This window comes from Lutra lutra, chromosome 17 (assembly GCF_902655055.1).
Source record: "Lutra lutra chromosome 17, mLutLut1.2, whole genome shotgun sequence".
In the NCBI taxonomy this organism is placed as follows: domain Eukaryota; kingdom Metazoa; phylum Chordata; class Mammalia; order Carnivora; family Mustelidae; genus Lutra; species Lutra lutra.
This window is the reverse complement of record NC_062294.1, coordinates 50,727,955-50,747,053: the sequence shown is the minus strand read 5'-3', so window position 1 is coordinate 50,747,053 and position 19,099 is coordinate 50,727,955. Positions and strand designations below refer to the sequence as shown.

The window sequence follows — 19,099 nt, the reverse complement described above, 5'->3', positions numbered from 1 at the left end:
ATTCATTTCTGCTAGCTATGTACCTGAGTGAAACTGCTGGTCACCGAGGGCGCGTGTGTTCACCTTTCCCAAAGCAAATGTACCAAGTTCCATCCCAAGAGTTATGTGTAAGAATTTCAACTGCTGGGGCACCTGGGTGGCTCAGTGGGTTAAAGCCTCTGCCTTCGGCTCAGGTCATGATCCCAGGGTTCTGGGATGAAGCCCCACATCGGGCTCTCTGCTCTGTGGGAAGCCTGCTTCCTCCTTTCTCTCTGCATGCCTCTCTGCCTACTTGTGATCTCTGTCTGTCAAATAAATAAATAAAATCTTTTAAAAAAGAAAAGAATTTCAACTGCTTCCCCTTTTCCATCTTTTTTTTTAAAGATTTTATTTATTTATTTGACAGACAGAGACCACAAGTAGGCAGAGAGGCAAGCAGTGAGAGAGGAAGGGAAGAGGCTCCCTGCTGAGCAGAGAGCCCAATGCGGGGCTCAATCCAGGACCCTGAGATCATGACCCAGGCGCCCCCCGCTTTTCCATCTTTTTAATTTTGGCCATTCTAATGGTTGCATAGCTATATCCTTTGTAGTCTTAATTTGTCTTTCCCCAGTGATTCCTGGGGTTGAGCATCTTTCCATGGTTATATAAGCCATCTGAATAGCATCTTTTGTGAAGTGCTATTCAAGCCTTTTGCCCATTTTCCCCGTCATATATTATTTTCTTTACTTATTTTAAATTATGCAATACTACATGAATTTCTTGTCCTTGCAAGAAATTAAGATACTCTAGATAAAATTCAGTCTCCATGGAGTGTCTGACCCCATCCCACTTACCTCTCCACAAATGTGTTTTCTACCAGACCTCTCTATACATTCACATGAATGCAGCATAGCATAGTGGCTTGAGGCGTTGACACTGGAGCCACAATGCCTGACCTAGAATCTCAACTCCACCATTTACAATAGCTGTGTGACCTTGGGCAAGTTACTCAACTTCTCTGTACCTCAATTTCTTCATCTTTAAAATGGGGTTGATAATATTAATACCTAACTCACAGGGTTGTTTTGAGGTTTCAATAAGTGAATCGCTTGGAAAAAATGCCTGGAACATAGTAAACACTATACTGGTGATAGCTACAACTGAGTTGTGAAGGCTTTTATATATATATATAAATCACGTAACATTTTCATGGTGGTAAATATAAATAACATAGAATGTACCACTTAACCATTTTTTAAAAAGATTTTATTTATTTATTTGATAGATATCACAAGTAGGCAGAGAGGCAGGGGGTGGGGTGGGGAGGCAGGTTCCCCGCTGAACAGAGAGCCTGATGTGGGGCTCGATCCCAGGACCCTGGGATCATAACCTGAGCTGAAGGCAGAGGCTTTAACCCACTGAGCCACCCAGGCACCCCGCCCCCACTTAACCATTTTTAAATATTTTATTTTTTATTTAATTATATATTTTAAATATATTTTATTTATTTATTTTAGAGAGAGATCGAGAGGGCGAGTGAAGGGGAGGGGAGGAGCAAAGGGAGAGGGAGAGAGAGAATCTGAAGCAGCCTTCTCACTGAGCTTGGAGCCCAACGTGGGGCCTGATCCCAAGATCCCAAGATCATGACCCGAGCTGAAACCAAGAGGAGGTGCTTAACCTACTGAGCGATCCAGTCCCCCTCCACTTAACCATTTTTAGATGTACATTTCAGTGGGACTGAGTACATTCACAACATTGTTCAACGTTACCACCATCCAATTTCAGACCTTATTAATTATACCCAAACTGAAACTCAGTATCCATTTAAACAGTAACTCCCCTTTCTGCCTCCAGCCCCTGGTAACCCGCATTCTTCTTTCTAGCTCTATGAATTTGCCTGTTCTAGGGGCCTCCTTAAGTGAAATCATACAGGAACGCCTGGGTGGCTCTGCCAGTTATGCGTCTGCCTTTAGAGCAGGTCATGATCCCAGGGTCCTGGGATTGAGTCCCACATTGGGCTCTTTGCTCAGTGAGGAGCCTGCTTCTCCCTCTGCCTGCTGTTCCCCCTGCAGGAGCTCGCTCTCTCTCTCTCTCTCTCTCTCTGACAAATAAATACATAAAACCTTTAAAAAGCCTAAGTGAAAGCATACATTTATTCCTTCATGTCTGGTTTATTTCACCTGGCATCATGTTTTCAAGTTTCATTCATGTTGTAGCATGGATCCAAATTTGATTCGTCTTTAAGGTTGAAGAATGTTCCATTGTATATATTACATCTTGTTATCCATTCTTCTGTTATGGGACATTATGGGGTTTTGGCTATTGTGAATGATGCTGCTAGGGACACTGGTGTACACGTATTTGAATCTCTGTTTTCAGTTACTTGGAATATACACTTAGACATAAAATTGCTGTATCATGTAGCAATTCTGCATTTAACTTTTTGTGGAACCACCAAACTGTTTTCCACAGTGGCAGTACCATTTTCCATTCCCACCAGAAATGTACGAGGGTTCCAGTTTTCCCACATCCTTGCCAACACTTATTATTGCTTTTTGTGCTTGTTTTCTTTGATCATAGCCATCCTAAAAGTTGTGAAGTGGTATCTCATTGGGACTATCATTTGCATTTTCCTGAAGACTAGTGATGTTGAGCATATTTTCCCATGCTTATTCGCCATTTGTATATCTTCTTTGGAGAAATGTCTGTTCAGGTCCTTTGCCCATTTTTGAATTGAGGTTTGTTGTTGTGGAGTGGTAGGAGTTCTTCATATATTCTAGATATCAATCCCTTATCAAATAGATGCTCTGCAAATATTTTCTTCCATTCTGTGGGTTGTCTTTGCACTCTCTCTCTCTCTCTTTTTAAGATTTTATTTATTGGGGCCCTTGGGTGGCTCAGTGGGTTAAGCCTCTGCCTTCGGCTTGGGTCATGATCCCAGGGTCCTGGGATTGAGCCCCGCATCGGGCTCTCTGCTCCGCAGGGATCCTGCTTCCCCCACCTCTCTCTGGCTGCCCCTCTGCCTACTTGTGATCTTTCCCTCTGTCAAATAAATAAATTAAAATCTTTTTTAAAAAAGATTTTATTTATCAGAGAGATAGAGAGAGAGAGCATGAGAGAGGAGGTCAGAGGGAGAAGCAGACTCCCCGTGGAGCTGGTAGCCCAATGCGGGACTCAATCCCGGGACTCCAGGATCATGATCTGAGCCGAAGACAGCCGCCCAACCACCTTAGCCACCCAGGAGCCCCATGTACTCTCTTGATAGTGTCTTTTGATGCACAGAAGTACTTTTTAAGATTTTATTTTTTAGTTTATTTGACAGAGAGAGATACAGTGAGAGAGGGAACACAAGCAGGGTGAGGGTCAGAGGAAGCAGCAGGCTCCCTGCTGAGCAGGGAGCCCAATGCTGGACTTGATCCCAGGACCCTGGGATCATGACATGAGCCGAAGGCAGACCCTTAACTGACTGAGCCACCCAGGCTCCCCTAAGCATCCAACTCTTTTTTTTTTTTTTAAGATTTTATTTATTTATTTGACAGACAGAGATCACAAGTAGGTAGAGAGGCAGGCAGAGAGAGAGGAAGGGAAGCAGGCTCCACGCTGAGCAGAGAGCCCGATGCGGGACTCGATCCCAGGACCCTGAGATCATGACCTGAGCCGAAGGCAGCGGCTTAACCCACTGAGCCACCCAGGCGCCCAGCATCCAACTCTTGATCTCAGCTTAGGTCTTGATCTCAGGCTCATGAGTTCAAGCCCTGCACTGGGCTCCATGCTGTGTGTGGAGCCTACTGAGAAGGAAGGAAGGAAGGAAGGAAGGAAGGAAGGAAGGAAGGAAGGAAGGAAGGAACCTATAAGGTATATTATGGGATGATCAGGGATATTTTAATATTGACCTATATTAGATAATAGTGTAGTATTAAGGTCAAATTCCCTGAATGTGATAATTGTGTTGTTATGGAGGAGGTTAAGAAGGAGAAGTCCTTGTTTTTAAGAGGAACATGTTGAAGTGAGAAGCCTTTTGTGATGAAAGGGCACAATGTCTGCAACTAATTTAAAATGGTTCCAACAGGAGCGCCTGGCTGGCTTGGTCAGTAGAACACACAACTCTCAATCTCGGGTTTGTGAGTTTGAGCCCCATGTTGGCTGTAGAGATTTCTTAAGAATAAAATCTTTTATTAAAAATATTTCCAGGGGCGTCTGGGTGGCTCAGTGGGTTAAAGCCTCTGTCTTGGGGCACCTGGGTGGCTCAGTGGGTTAAGCCGCTGCCTTCGGCTCAGGTCATGATCTCAGGGTCCTGGGTTCGAGCCCCGAATTGGGCTCTCTGCTCAGCAGGGAGCCTCCTTCCTCCTCTCTCTCTGCCTGCCTCTCTGCCTGCTTGTGATCTCTCTCTGTCAAATAAATAAATAAAATCTTTTAAAAATAAAATAAAATAAAATAAAGCCTCTGTCTTCGGCTCGGGTCATGATCCCAGGGTCCTGGGATCGAGCCCAGCATCGGGCTCTCTGCTCAGCAGGGATCCTGCTTCCTCCTCTCTCTCTGCCTGCCTCTCTGCCTACTTGTAATCTCTGTCTGTCAAATAAACAAAATAAAATCTCTTAAAAAATAAATAAAATAGGGGCACCTGGGTGGCTCAGTGGGTTGAGCCTCTGCCTTCGGCTCAGGTTCTGGTCTCAGGGTCCTGGGATGGAGCCCCGCATCGGGCTCTCTGCTCTCTCTCTGCCTGCCTCTCTGCCTACTTGTGATCTCTTTCTGTCAAATAAATAAATAAAATCTTTTAAAAAATAAAATAAAGAAATAAAATAAAAATGTTTCCAGGTCATGCGAGTGGCTCAGTTGGTGGAAGTAGCTGCCTTTGGCTCACCTTATGATCTCAGGGTCCTGGGATCGAGTTCCACATGGGGCTCCCTGCTCAGTGGAGAGTCTGCTTCTCCCTCTTCCTCTGCTCCTCCTCCCACGTGTGCTCTCTCTCTCAAATAAATAAATAAATAATTTTTAAAAAAAGATTTTATTTATTTATTTATTTATTTATTTATTTGCCTGAGAGAGAGAGAGAGAGAGGGAGACTCTATCCCCTGCAACATTAGTCATTGTTTGGTTAATTTCCACTCATCTTCTGATCTCAGCTCAAATGCCACTCCCTCCGGAGAAGCTGTCCCTGACATTTCAGCTGGGTCAGATGGCTCTTCTATAAGCGGCTGTGGCACCCAGGCCTCTAAGATGAGCTACAACTATCCTCACCCGATATCCGCGTCCCTTCCTGTATAGGATAGGGCTCATCTGTGTACCAGCAAGATACGGCAGAAATGAGGGGGTGTGACGTCTGAGGCAAGGTCATAGAAGATATTGCTGCTTTGGCCTTGCCCTTTCTTGGATCATTCACTCTGGGGGGAAAATAGCTGCCACGTGAGGACACTCGAATGTCCTTGTGGACAGGTCCACCTGGTGAGGAACTGAGCCCTCCTGTCAAAAGCCAGCATTAGGGGTGCCTGGGTGGCTCAGTCAGTTAAGCGTCTGCCTTTGTCTCTGGGCATGATCCCAGGGTCCTGGGATTGAGCCCTGCATAGGGCTTTCTGCTCAGTGGGAGGCCTGCTTCTCCCTCTCCCACTCCCCCTGCATGTATTCTCTTTCTGTCTCTCTGTCAAATAAATAAATACAATCTTTAAAAAAATTATAATAATCCCAGGCTCCTGGGACTGAGTCATGCATCGGGCTCCCTGCTCAGTAGGCAGCCTGCCTCTCCCTCTCCCTCTGCAGCTTTCCTTGCTTGTGTGAGCTCACTCATTCTCTCTCTCTGTCAAATAAATAAATAAAATCTAAAAAAAAAGAAAAGAGCCAGAATTAACCAGCCAGCACCAGAAATGAGCCATCTAGAAGAAAGATCCTTCAGCCCTAATCAAGTCTTCAAGTCTTCAAATGACTGCATTCCCAGCTGATGTCTTTTTTTTTTTTAAGACTTTATTTATTTATTTTAGAGAGAGAGAGAGAGCATACCACCAGCATGAGCAAGGGGAGAGGTAGGGTGAGAAGCAGAGGGACAAGCAGACCCTGAGATCATGACCTGAGCCGAAGCAGACACTTAGCCGACTCAGCCACCCAGGTTCTCCCAGAGCTGATGCCTTGAATGCAACTTCATGAGAGTCTCCAAGCCTGAACCACCCAGTTAAACTGCTCCCGAATTTCTGACCCACAGAAATGGTGTGAGATAAGAAATATTTATTGTTTGCTAAGTAATTTTTAAATTTATTTGCATAATGTCCTTTACATTTATTTCCTCTGCAAGACCATGAATGTTGTGTTGTCATGAATGTTGTCAGGGTGGAGAGAGTGTCTGTTTTTTGATATCTATTCATCCATTCATTCATTTATTCATTCATTCAGTAAATGTTTGCTGAACACCAGACTTGTACCAGGCTCTAAGCTGAGCACTAGAAATCAGGGTTGGAACTAAGGTGAGGCAAGTGAGGTGTCCAGGGAACAAATTTCAAGGAGATTCTCACTTTCAGGCTCATGCAAGAGTTGGGTAAGTCCCAAGGAGTGAGTGCCTTTTTAAATTTTACACCCTGGGCACCTTGTTTACCGTATCTCAGTCCCAACCCTCTTTTTTTTTTTTTTTAAAGATTTTATTTATTTATTTATTTGACAGAGACAGAGGAATCACAAGTAGGCAGAGAGGCAGGCAGAGAGAGAGGAGGAAGCAGGCCCCCTGCTGAGCAGAGAGCCCGATGCGGGGCTCGATCCCAGGACCCTGAGATCATGACCCGAGCCGAAGGCAGAGGCCTCACCCCACTGAGCCACCCAGGTGCCCCTCAGTCCCAACCCTCTTAGAGCAGTGCACAAAACAGAAATGATCCCTAACCCTTTTTTGCCCTTGCAATAATTCCATAGCTTTGTGTTGGTTCTTCTGTTAATACTGTACTTTTAATTTACATTGTTCTATGATATGCTTTGTTTTTATTAGGGTTAAGTCTGTCCTTGGTATTAATAGTGATATTTTATTGAGTGCTTACCAAGTTACCATGTTCTAGATGATGTAGATATACTAATGCACAGGGTCCCTGCCCTCAACCACCTAATGGGAGATGTAGACAACATACATCAAACACACCCCAAATAAAATCATTTAAAAAAATTGTTATTACAGGGGGTGGGAGGTTGGGGGAACCAGGTGGTGGGTATTAGAGAGGGCACAGATTGCATGGAGCACTGGGTGTGGTGCAAAAACAATGAATACTATTACGCTGAAAAGAATTTTTTTTTTTTTTTTTCTGGTGCACCGTTCCTGGAAGTACTGCAATACCAGGTCGATGCGTGGAGTGGACGGAGCAAGCTCCTGTTCCAGCTCCCTGCTCCAAAAATCCATTTAATATATTGTCCTCAGATAGAGGACGTATCAGATATTAAACTGATAAGAACAGATACTACACTTGATCTTAGCCAAAAGGCCGAGAAGCGATGAAAAGAAATTTTTTAAAAAATTGTTATTACAAGCAGGGGGACTGAGAGAGGGAGAAGCAGGCTCTCCGTCCAGCAGGGAGCCCCAAGCAGGGCTTGATCCCAGGCCTCTGGGATCATGACCAGAGGCAAAGACAGACGCTTAACCGACTGAGCCACCCAGGTACCCCAGTTCTCAAATATTTCTTTTCCTCTTCCAGCAATTCTTTAGTTAGTATCTATAGGATGAAATTGAGAGTCAGGCAGAAGCTTCTAGGAGTTTCTTGAGCTTCAGGGGGTCATGGGATCTCCCCAGTGACACTATGAGAAAATCAAACTAACCCACAGAATTTTGGGGGTGGGAGATGGGGACCTTTGTATGAAGGATCCTCTATACAGGTCTGTGGAAGTGGTGTTTAAGGTAAAGGAAGAAAAGGGGCCAGCCACAGAATGAATGAGGGAAGGCTTTCTAGGGGAAAGTGCAAAGGAAAGTCGCTGAGTTAGGAAAGCATTTGGCCTATTTGAGTAACTGAAAGGAGACAACTGTACCCTCTGGATAGATGTAAGAAGCCCCCCTACTATCTGATGTATGTTAACAATGATCTTTCATGATATTAACTAGTATTTATTGGGCGCTTGCTCTATGTCAAACACAATGGATAAGTACTTTGGAAACTCAGCGAAGCTTTAAAACAACCCTACCGACATGACCCCTTGATCCTTCCTTTTTACAGATGAAGAAATTGAACTAAGATTGGAAGTTGTTGTCCCAAAGTCCCCCAGCTAGGAATTGCAATGGGAGGATTTCTACGCAGTTCTGACTCTCGAAGACGTTCTCTTAACCCACTGTCCATCACCCACAGGGAAATGCACAGCATATTTTAAACAAAGCACTAGGTGAGTGCGTAAAGACTTACCTTTAGAGCTCCCACAGCGCAGTTCCTTACTTTAAACTACTATTTCCAGGGGCGCCTGGATGGCTCAGTGGGTTAAAGCCTCTGCCTCCGGTTCAGGTCATGATCCCAAGATCCTGGGATCCAGACCCTCAAAGCGCTCTCAGGCTCTCTGCTCAGCAGGGAGCCTGTTTCCCCCGCCTGCCTCTCTGCCTACTTGTGATCTCTGTCAAATAGATAAAATCTTTTTTAAAAATTAAAAAATAAAATAAAATAAACTACTATTTCCAACATGCCCTTCTCGCCTTGGGAGGATGGGGCGGCATGGGGCGGGAGAAGCGGAATGGGGGGACGGGGTTGGGGGTACGGGGTGGACGCAGGTCTATAGGAACTACATTTCCCAGAATGCAACTCCCCATTGCTGGCTGTCACGCATGTCGTGAATTGTAGTCTTCGGGAAGAGACTATCACCCCCAACTCCCGGCATGCATTCAGGGTCGGTACCGTGTGGTGGGAAAAGGACAGTCGCGGGGCATGTTGGGAAGCGGGACCGGCCCTTTTCCCAGGCTTGCAACCGAGCGGAGCGAACGCATTCTTGAGACTACAGGTCCCAGTGACCTGTGCGCGAGAGGGCGGGCGAGTTCTTCTGCCGGAAGTCCGCTCTAGTCCTGGGTCCACTAACTGCTGCGAGAGCCGGAGCTGCCCAGGAGCCGCGGGACCGGGGCCGCTGGGGTCCGGACGGGGGTCGCCATGGTAACGGGGGCGCGCCCACGTGGGGGCCGGGCGGAGGGTGGGTCCACGTGCAGGTACTCAAGGCTCGGTCGCGTACTGACAAGCCTCCCCTGCCGCGGTGCGATGGTTTGGGCCGGGCGCGGGCTTTCAGGATTGGGGCCGACCCGAGGCCCGGGAAGGGGGAAGCTGGACGGTGATTCCCGGCGCAGGAGTGCACCGGGGGTCTCGAAGCCAGGGGACATTAGAGACGGGGTGCCGAGGGGAGAGGGCTGTGCGGGAGGGAGACATTGGAGATGACTGACAGGATGGGGGTTGAAGTGAGGAGGCAACTCGAGAAGCGGGATCTCGGAGGTGGTGGGGGAGGACTTGGAGATGGGGAGGGGGCGTCCCAAGAGAAAGGCGCGTCTCAAGAGAAGGGCTCTCTGGGAGTCTGGCAGGATAGTTGGAGAAGAATGGGAGACACTGGGATTGGAGAGAAGGGGTCTTTAGAAGCCGGAAGCTGACATTGAAGGCAGAGGGGGTATTGAAACGGGCGGGGTATTGGCGATGAGAAAGAGAATCTCAAGGGGACGAGACTGGGCACTGCAGACGGGAAGTAGGTTACCATGGGGAATGGGGCTTTAGAATCAGGGGAAGTGTGCCGCAAAGTGGGAGAAGGCTTGCACGTAGGGAGTGGATATTTGAAACAGATGTGGAGCAGTGGAACAGGTCTTTCCAAGAAGAGGTGCCTTGGGTAGGGAGCAAGCATGGAAATGTGAGAGATGGGGATGGAGTTTTTGGAGCAGGGACTGGGCTTTGGATCTGCCCCCACCCCCCCACCCCCCGCCCAGGGTGGGTCTTTGGACCAAAAGCAAGGATTCTTGGAAGGGAGCTGGAAAAAGAGAAGAGTGGTGGTGGGTGTCAGAACAAGGAGGGAGTCTCCCCCACAAACAGGGTCCTTGAAGGCAACATGTGACCTTTGGAAAAGGGAAGAGGGCCTTGGCATCGGAGGAGTGATGTCCCAAGTAAAAGGTCTTCCGAGGCATGAGAGAGGGGATTGAAACCCAGGAATTGGAAGTCAAGGGGAACAATGTGAGGGGAGGGGGCTTGGAGACAGGGAAGGTTGGGAGGCATCCAGAGGGAACATCAGAGGGGTGAGGCCACAGGAGGGAAGGGACCTCTCAGGGTAGATTCCCAGAGATGGAGAGATTCTAACTGGGAGAAGAAACAGGAAGAGGTGTTACAAGGGAATTTGCGGGTAAGAGGCAGGGCTCTCCCTCAACCCTTTTGGGTCTCCTTCCATATGCTCCTTATGTCTCTGGCTCTGCCCCCAGTTTGTGGCATCCTGGTGGGGGTCCTCCCTCCCCACTCACCACACCCCTGCCAGGCCCGTGCCCTTTCCCTTCCTACCCAGGATCCCTGGCCTGGTGGGAAGTGGTTTTCTATGGCTCAGCAGAAGGGGTTCTTGGAAGGAGAGTGTAATATCCTGTTCGTGTCCTGCTTGATTGGTTGGGGGAGGGGGGATAGAATATGGGAGAATGAGGCTTAGGAAAGAGAATGGATTCCAGGAATAGGTAGGGGCTCCCAGAGGGTAAGCCAGGGTATGGGGGTCCTGAGCAAAGCCTTTGGACTCCCAGTTATGCTTTGTGGCTGCGAGACTTCCTTTCTCTGAGCCTTGCTTTCTTCATCTGGGTAAACACATACCCGTCTCAAACAGAACTAGGCCCAGAGACAGGCTTCCTACCTGGGTGAACTTGGGCCTTGGTTTTCTTCTACTACTAGTAGTAGTAGTAGTACTACTACTTCTTCTTCAGGTTTTGTTCATTTATTTGAAAGAGAGAGCAGGATTGGGGGGAGGGGGAAGCAGACCCCTCACTGAGCAGGGAGCCCCATTAGGGGCTCAATCCCAGGACCCCACCAGGGTCATGACCTGAGCTAAAGGCAGGTGCTTAACCAGCTGAGCCACCCAGGCGCCCCCGGCCTTTGTTTTTCTTAAAGTCAAATGATGGTGAATTATAATACCGCTAAGAAGGAATACTTCTGTGACATTTAGCATATGCTGGTCACTGTGCTACACCCCTTATGTTTATTAACCCGTGGGACTGTCTTATGAGGGAGGTGCCCTCCTTATGTCCATTATACAGAAGGAGAAACTGAGGCCCAGAGAGGCTGAGTGACTTGCCCAAGGACATACAGCCAGGAGTGCCAGGATCCATTCAGGCTCATAGAGTCTCTGTGCTTAGCCACTTGGGCAAATGTGTCTCTGTCATCATTGTGCATTGTTTGGAACGCTCAGGATGTAAAGGGCGCTGTGCTAAGCACTTCTGGCATTAACTTGTTCCCTGTTCATAGTTGGAGGGTTGACCTGGCTTTTCAGAATCATAAAAACAAATTTCCTAGCCCTCACTGCTGATAGACACAGCTAACATGGAGCGTGTGATCTGAGCCAGGCACCGATCCGGATACCTTTCATATCTTGTTTTTATCTCGTCGCACCAAGCAGTTACATCACTCGAGAAGTGACAGGTGCTTTGGGAAACTGTTTAGCAGTGGCTGAAAAAGTTAGACGTACCGTTACTGTATGGCGCAGCAATTCTCCTAGGTATGTAGCCAGGAGAAGTGGAAACATACGTCCTGGTAGAAGCTTGTACGCGAATATTTGTAGCAGCCTTATTCACAGTCACCAAAAAGGGGAAATGACCCAAACGTCCGTCTCCTGATGGATGGATAAACAAAACCGGTCTATCCATCCAGTGGAACGTAATTCCGCCATAGAAAGAAATGAAGCAGAGACACGAGCTACAGTGTGGGTGAACTTAGAAAACGTTGCCCAGTGAAAGACGGCAAATGCAAAAGGCCATGTATTACATGATTCTGTTCATATGAAATGTCTAGGACAGGCATAGCCGTAGAGACAGAAACATTATTGGTTGCCAGGGGCTTGGGGGGGGGGGGGGGGGGAGTGGCTATTAATGGATGGGGTTTCTTTTTGGGGTGATGAAAAAATTCTGGAATTAGTAGTGATTTTTGCACAAGTGTGTGAGTATATGAAAATCCACTGAACCGTATACATCTCCAAAAGGTGAATTTTTAAGAATTGGTAAGTGAAAAGAGGAAAAAGGGGGCTCTCCAGGGTTCAGACCGAAGAAGTCTGAAATTCAAACAGTTTTTTTTTTTTTAAGTTTTTACTTATTTATTTAAGTCATCTCTACACCCAACACGGGGCTCGAACTCACACCCCGAGATCAAGACTCACAGGCTTCTCGGACTGAGCCAGCCAGGCACCCGTGAAACTCAAACGTTTATTGAGTGCCTGCTGTGTGCCAGCTACTGAATTAAGTTTATAAACATTTTAACCTGCCGACACCCTGCCAGGGGAATGCCTGGGTGGCTCAGTCGTTAAGCGTCTGCCTTTGGCTCAGGTCATGATCCCAGGATCCAGGGATAGAGCCCTGTGTCGGGCTCTCTGCTCGGCAGGAAGCCTGCTTCTCTCTCTCCCTCTGCCCCTGCTGTGTTCCCTCTTGGCTGTCTCTTTGTCAAATAAATAAATAAAATCTTAAAAATAAATAAATAAAAGGCACCTAGCCAAGGTGGATCCTCTAAGGGAACTCATTTTGCTGGTGGGGAAACTGACCTGAAGGGGACGGACCCTTTGTCCAAGGTCAAGCAGAGGATAGTGGAGCCCCGGCCTCAGGGCCCTGGAGCTGACAGGGGAGTTGACATGTGGAAGCAGTCATTCCCCTGGGGTGTTGGGACCACTGGGGTTGGGAGTACGTGGCCAGGCCAGCCGGACTGGACTCAAGCTCCGCAGAGAAGTCGAGAGCCAGAGGGCGGGGACCCTACTTACCCAGCAGGGCTGGGTGGGGCCACTGGGTGGGCCAGCAGCTGTCCGGGCTGCTCTCACTTCCTCTTCCTCCTCCTCACCCCCAGATCCGCTTCATCCTCATCCAGAACCGGGCGGGCAAGACGCGCCTGGCCAAGTGGTACATGCAGTTCGATGACGACGAGAAACAGAAGCTGATCGAGGAGGTGCACGCCGTGGTCACTGTCCGAGATGCCAAACACACCAACTTCGTGGAGGTGATGCCCTGCCACCCCCCCACTCGTCTTTTTCCTCGGCCTGGCCTTGCCAGCCTCCTGCCCGGCCTCTGACCGCCACGACCGCTCAGACCCTCTTTCCTTCCTACATTCATTCCCTCAACATGCTTTTATTTATTTATTTATCCATCTATTATTTTTATTTATTTATTTATTTATTTTTAATTTTTATTTCTTTTTTTAGAAGATTTTTTATTTATTTGTCAGAGAGAGGGAGAGCACAGGCAGGGGGAGCTGCAGGCAGAGGGAGCAGTGGCCTCCCTGCCGAGCAGGAGCCCCCATGCGGGACTCGGGGCTCTATCCTAGGACCCCAGGATCATGACCTGAGCTGAAGGCAGACGCTTAACTGCCTGAGCCACCCAGGTGCCCCTCTCCGGTCCCCTTAAATCAAGAAGGCTCTGCCTTTAATTTCCATGACAGCAGCTGGGCTGGTTGTCCCATAAATTCAACACACATTTGTTGGGGTGTCTGCTGTATAGCAGGCACTGTTCTAGGCATGGGTCCCTGCCGTGGGAGAGCTGATGTTCTGGTCGGAGGGAGACTGAACGTAAAGACAGTGTCTAGCGGGTGGTGAGAGGTGCCAGGGAGAAAAAGCAGCCACTGCAGGAGATGGAGGGGCTGGGGTGCGTGCACTGGGGGGTTGGTATGCAGGTGTGAGTGATTTCTGTAGTAAGTCTGGGAAAGGTAACAGTGGAGCCGAGGCCTGAAGGAGTTGGAAGAGCAGAAGGAGAGGATATCTGAGAAGGAGCACCCCATACTCAGGGAACAGCAAGTGCAAAGGTCCTGAGGTGAGAATATACTGGGGCATTCCTGGAGTAGTAAGAAAGCCAGCATGGCTAAGGTGCTGTAAGCCAGAGTGGGGCCAACACAGTCAAGGAGATACCAGGGACAGATGGCAAAAGGCCTCGTGGGCTGCAGGGAGGACTGGAGCTCTTGTGAGTGAGGTGGCAGCCTTGGGAGTCTTTTGAGCAGAGGGAGGACATGGGCCAATTTAGGGAAGAGCAAGTTGAGGATGAAGACCAGGAGTGAGACATCTGTTCACACCCCGGAGGAGAAGCCGGAGGGGGTGGTGAGGCCGAGTGCAGAGAGGGGGCGGGATGCCATGATGTGGAAGGTTCTGCACACAGGGGACAAGGAAGGCCGCGGGACTCACGAGGGGAGGGACGATCGGCAGAGAGGAGCAACGGAGAGAAGAGCAGCCATGTCAAGAGGTGGGAGGTGAGGAGGTAGAGAAAAACCAGGAGACTGGGGGGGTCCCGACAGCCTAGAGAAAAGGATTTCCAGGGGGGGTGGCACAGTAGGTTAAGCCTCTGCCTTCGTCTCAGGTCATGATCCCGGGGTCCTGGGATCAAGCCCCGCATCGGGCTCTCTGCTCAGCAGGGATCCTGCTTCCTCTGCTCTCTCTCTGCCTGCCTCTCTGCCTACTTGTGATCTCTGTCGTCAAATAAATAAAATCTTAAAAAAAGAAAGAAAGAAAAGGGTTTCCAGGAGGAGGATGGAATGAGGGGCCTTGTGGGGAGCAGGGTGGGGGGGTGAGCCCGCAGAGTGAGCAGGCCCACTCCACTGGGGTGTCCTGCCGCCAGCGCCATGTGGCCTCCTACACCGAGTGCCAAGGGACCAGGAGTGGGTCAGTGAGGCAGGCTGGTCAGATGAGAACGTCCAATGGGGGCCTGACACCCAGATCTCAGGTTCCTCACGATGCCAGGCCATCACTCATTCATGATGACCCCCAGAGGGTAGGGCTGGGATGGAGCAGCGGGGTGGGGGGAGGGCACCTGACTCAGCCTCAGGGTCCAGGAGGGCTTCCCGGCAGAGGGAATGCTGCGGGGGACAAGAGAGAACTGGGGACTGTCAGGAGGAGGAGACACGAAATAAATAGCGTCTCTCTTACAAGACTGAGGTCAGGGCAGGCTTCCTGGAGGAGGGCTTGTGAGAGCAAAACCGAAGGTGAGTGGCCAGCGAGAAAGGCCTAGGCCACCCAGACTTTCTGCCTCTCGTTTGTTCACTCGTACACATTCCTTAGTACCTGTTACTCTCCTATATTGCTGTGCTAACCAATTACGACAAACATAGTGGCTCAGATCAAGGCGGATTCGTTGTCATAAACGGTTCTTGAGGACAGGTGTGCGAAATGGGTCAGCAGGGCTGGGTTCCCTCTGCCGGCTCTGGGGAGCGTCCATTTCCTTGCCCTCACCCGCTTCTTGAAACCTCTCTCTCTGAGCCGCACTCTCCTGTCTTCCTCTTTCCCTGATGGGATTATTCTTAACCTTAAGGGATTAACCTTAAGGGATAATCCCTTGTGATTATTCTGGGCCCATCTGGAAGATCCAGGGTCCCCCCCCATCTCAAGATCCTTAGCTGAGTCACACCTGCACAGTTTTCCTATCCACAGAGTCTGGGGATCAGGGTGTGGACCCCTTCCTGTGCAGGGTCCTGCTGGGGCACAGTGATGACAGCCCCAGCTCACAGTCCAATGAAGAGACCGACCCATCCCCAGACAGTGACGCCTGGGGACATGGACACAATGGCAGGCGGGGGGACAGAAGGGTGACCTGCCCCAGCCTGCAGGAAGAGACTTATCTGAGACCATGTAGCCAGAGAAGCCAGGAAGGTCTGGGGCGGGTCCCTGAGAAGCCCACAAATTGACAACCGAGGTGTTGGGACAAGCAGGGAGGGTGATAGTGGGAGAGGGAGAATTTCAAGTTTAAAAAAAAAAGGAGTGCTGCCCAGAGTCAGCTGTGACATTGTCATGGTCGGTGGTGGCATCTCCAGATGGTTTTCCTGTCCTCTCAGCCTGCCTTAAACCCTCTCTTCCAGAGCAGGGACCTTCAAACATTTGATTGTGTGTCTGTATCAGTTAAAAAAAAAAAAAAAAGTAGGCGCTTCTGGATGGCTCTGTCAGTGCATGATTCTTGATCTCCGGGTCATGAGTTCCAGCCCCGTGTTGAGTGTGAAGCCTAACTTAAAAAAAAAGTAGAGTTTGCATCCTGATACATGTTTACTAATCCGCAGGTTATGTGCGGGAATTACTACAGTAATGTCAGAAAACATCCTCGAAGTACAGAAATTAACAGAATGAGCTGCGGGGGCGGGGGAGGAGAAAAAAAGAGGCCTAGACATCAGGGACTAATGTTAACTTTCGCCGTTGCCACCAGGTGGCGACAAAACGCGCGCGCGCCTAGACCCAGCGCGGGCGCGGCGGGGGGGGGGAATTGGCCCATTTGAGCCGAAGACACTGTGCTTAGCAAACCAGCGTGCCTGTTTGTATGTCTGTCTCTTAATCTTCTTCCCCACGTGCATAAGGTTAGAGTCTGCGTCCTTGGTCCGTATGTATTTATTCCTGCGTTGTGTGTGTTCGTTAGCATAGAAATAGTTCTGTTTTGTATTACAGTTCAGTTCGAAGTCAGGCTGGGCTTGTCTTGGTTCCGGGTGGTGTCCGCACTGCCCTGCACGGAGCCTGCCTCACAGGTGGGTCTGTGCGATGATGGCATGTTAGTTCCAGGCTAAGGACTGCGACTTTCTCCAGAGGCGACAAGCAGGGAGCCATGGTGGGTGTCATGGAACAGCCCAGCTCCCTCTCAGCTCTGGGCTTTTTCTTACAAGGTGTTTCCTTGGCCTGGAACACTCCTCTTCCTTCTCCAGGTCTCAGTCCGGATGCCCCCCCACCCCCCTCCAGGAAGCCCTCCTGGGTCAGCTGCCCACACTAGGGATGACAGAGGATGACTGTCTCTCCACTGGACCAGGAGCCCTGGCAGAGGAGGGCCAGGCCTGTGTCAGTCACCACTGTGTCCCCCGCACAGGGCCAGACAGAGCAGGGCCTCAGGGACCACGCGTGGGGTGAAGGACCCTGCCCAGCCTGCTGGGTCCTGGGCATGCCGTGTTGCTGACAGCCTCTCTGCCCCACAGTTCCGGAACTTCAAGATCATTTACCGACGCTACGCCGGCCTCTACTTCTGCATCTGCGTGGACGTCAACGACAACAACTTGGCCTACCTGGAGGCCATCCACAACTTCGTGGAGGTGTGCGGGCGGGCTCCACAGGGCCCAGGGGTGCCAGGAACACGCCTCGTCTCTCTGTGGAGTGCACAGATCCCTGCCCCCCCACCCCACCCCCCACCTGCGAGGGCAGCTTCCCTCTGCGCACGTGGTGCCTCTTTGTCCCTCCTCCTCTGTCCGGTCTGTCTTTTCTGCCCTCCTCGGCTGCTATCTGATCGTCCTTGTTCTTGTTTCTGCCTCTGATTGTCTTCGTCACGCTGTCTCTTCCTCCTCCCTCCCACTCCCTCAGTTCCTCTTGGTCCCTCTTCTGGTCTTTTGCCATCACTTTCTGATGGTGACCTTGGCCCCGTCCCGAGCATCTCCTTCAGACCAGCTCTCACCCTCTCTGCCTTCTCCCCCAGGTCTTAAACGAGTACTTCCACAATGTCTGTGAACTGGACCTGGTGTTCAATTTCTACAAGGTGGGCTCCCTGGGGAAGAGGAGGGGGCCAGGAGGGCGGGGCTTCCGGGGTCCAGACCGGCATCCGTTGCAGGGGTGGGAGTTGCAGGTGGGGGGGTACCCCTCTCTCACGCCAGGGTCTCCCCACACTCTCCCTTCGCTCAGGTTTACACGGTCGTGGACGAGATGTTCCTGGCCGGCGAGATCCGCGAGACCAGCCAGACGAAGGTGCTGAAACAGTTGCTGATGCTCCAGTCCCTGGAGTAAGGGCAGCCAGCCCCTCCGGCCCGGCCCCCGCTCCCTGCTCGCCCCCTTCTCTGGGCCGGGGCCGCCCGGCGGCCACCCTCCCCGGGCCAGGAGGAAGGCCCCACTGGGCCTGGGCCACCGGGGAGGGGATTGCACCCCACTGCCTCTGGGCCCAGCTGCGGGCGGAGGCCACCTCGCGTGAACCGAGTAACCGTGCCGTTGTTGTGTGACGCTGTGAGTGCGTGTGTGGAGCCCCCAATAAACCCGTGGTCCCGCCCGGCTTGTGTCTCTGAGTGCTGGACTGTCGGACCTAGGAGCCGCAGGCCCTCGGGACGCCCTGCCATCGGGGCGTCTGTCAGCCGGTGGACAAACACCCCTCGGCCTAGGGAAGGCCAGCCACCCAGGGGTGCTCGAGCCTGCTGCTGCCCCTAGAGAGCCGCTGAGCCTGAAATGGGGGACAGATTTAGACCGTAGGCATTGGCCACTAAAATAACAACACTCCTGCCCCCGCCTGCCAGCACCAAGCGTTCCCATGTGTTAGCTCACCAAACCTCACAGGATCCCAAGGAAAGGACTGTTAGTACCCCCACTTTCCAGGTGAGATCACTGAGGTTCAGAAGAGGAGAAGACTTGCCAAAGTCACGTCGTTAGCATGGTGAAAAGCTAGGTCTGTTCGAAGCCCGGGCTGCATCGTTTTTAACCCCCAGACTGGACAGCTGGCCTCTTGCCTCGTTCTTCATCTTGAAAATGGGTTGGTCACAGTTTCGATCTCACAGGGTGCACTCGAGCATGAAGATAATGCTGGGAACGTTTAGGAGGTGCCTGGCATTAGAACACATTCACTCCACAGACATTAAGTGCCTGCTGTGTGCTGGGCCCAAAAGGGGACAGCGAGCACTAGTTACACTGATCATGATTTCAGACATGGGAATCCGGCCTGCAGAGGGGACGCCTCCACAGATACGGCTGTCACAGCAGCGTGTCTGTTTCTTCCTGCCGCTGCAACCCGTTACAGCTTCAACCAACAGGGACAGGCGAATGGCCACCTGGGATTGGGGGCACAGGGCAAGGCCCAGGTACGCAGCTGGGTGAGGGGGTGGGAGTGGGTCAGGGGAACGTGCTGCGGTTGTCAGGACCTGGCGAGTGTCTGGGTTACCCCCAGCCACCGCGACACATGACCACAAAACCAGTGGCGTGAAATGAGAAATGGAGCCCCTCACCATCCTGGGGGCCCAAAGTCCAAAATCAAGGCATCAGCAGGGCCAGGCTCCCTCCCAGCACTGGAGGGGATCCTTCCTTGCCTCTTCCCTCCTGACATGCCCTGAGT

At 50.7% G+C, this 19,099-nt stretch overlaps 1 protein-coding gene and 1 non-coding gene across 2 annotated transcripts; one reads left to right on the top strand and one right to left on the bottom strand.

The window, feature by feature from the left end:
* Positions 1 to 7,221: 7,221 nt before the first annotated feature.
* LOC125090080 (U2 spliceosomal RNA) lies at positions 7,222 to 7,412 on the bottom strand. Its single transcript, XR_007124186.1, has one exon. It is a non-coding gene; the product is annotated as a U2 spliceosomal RNA (small nuclear RNA).
* Positions 7,413 to 8,878: 1,466 nt separating this feature from the next.
* Positions 8,879 to 18,052, top strand: AP2S1 (adaptor related protein complex 2 subunit sigma 1). The gene is made up of 5 exons (XM_047712202.1): positions 8,879 to 9,035; positions 12,924 to 13,073; positions 16,998 to 17,111; positions 17,489 to 17,548; positions 17,692 to 18,052. The coding sequence occupies exons 1-5, from the start codon at positions 9,033 to 9,035 to the stop codon at positions 17,791 to 17,793; spliced, it is 429 nt and encodes a 142-aa protein (XP_047568158.1). The 5' UTR covers positions 8,879 to 9,032; the 3' UTR covers positions 17,794 to 18,052.
* The last annotated feature ends 1,047 nt before the right edge of the window (positions 18,053 to 19,099 follow it).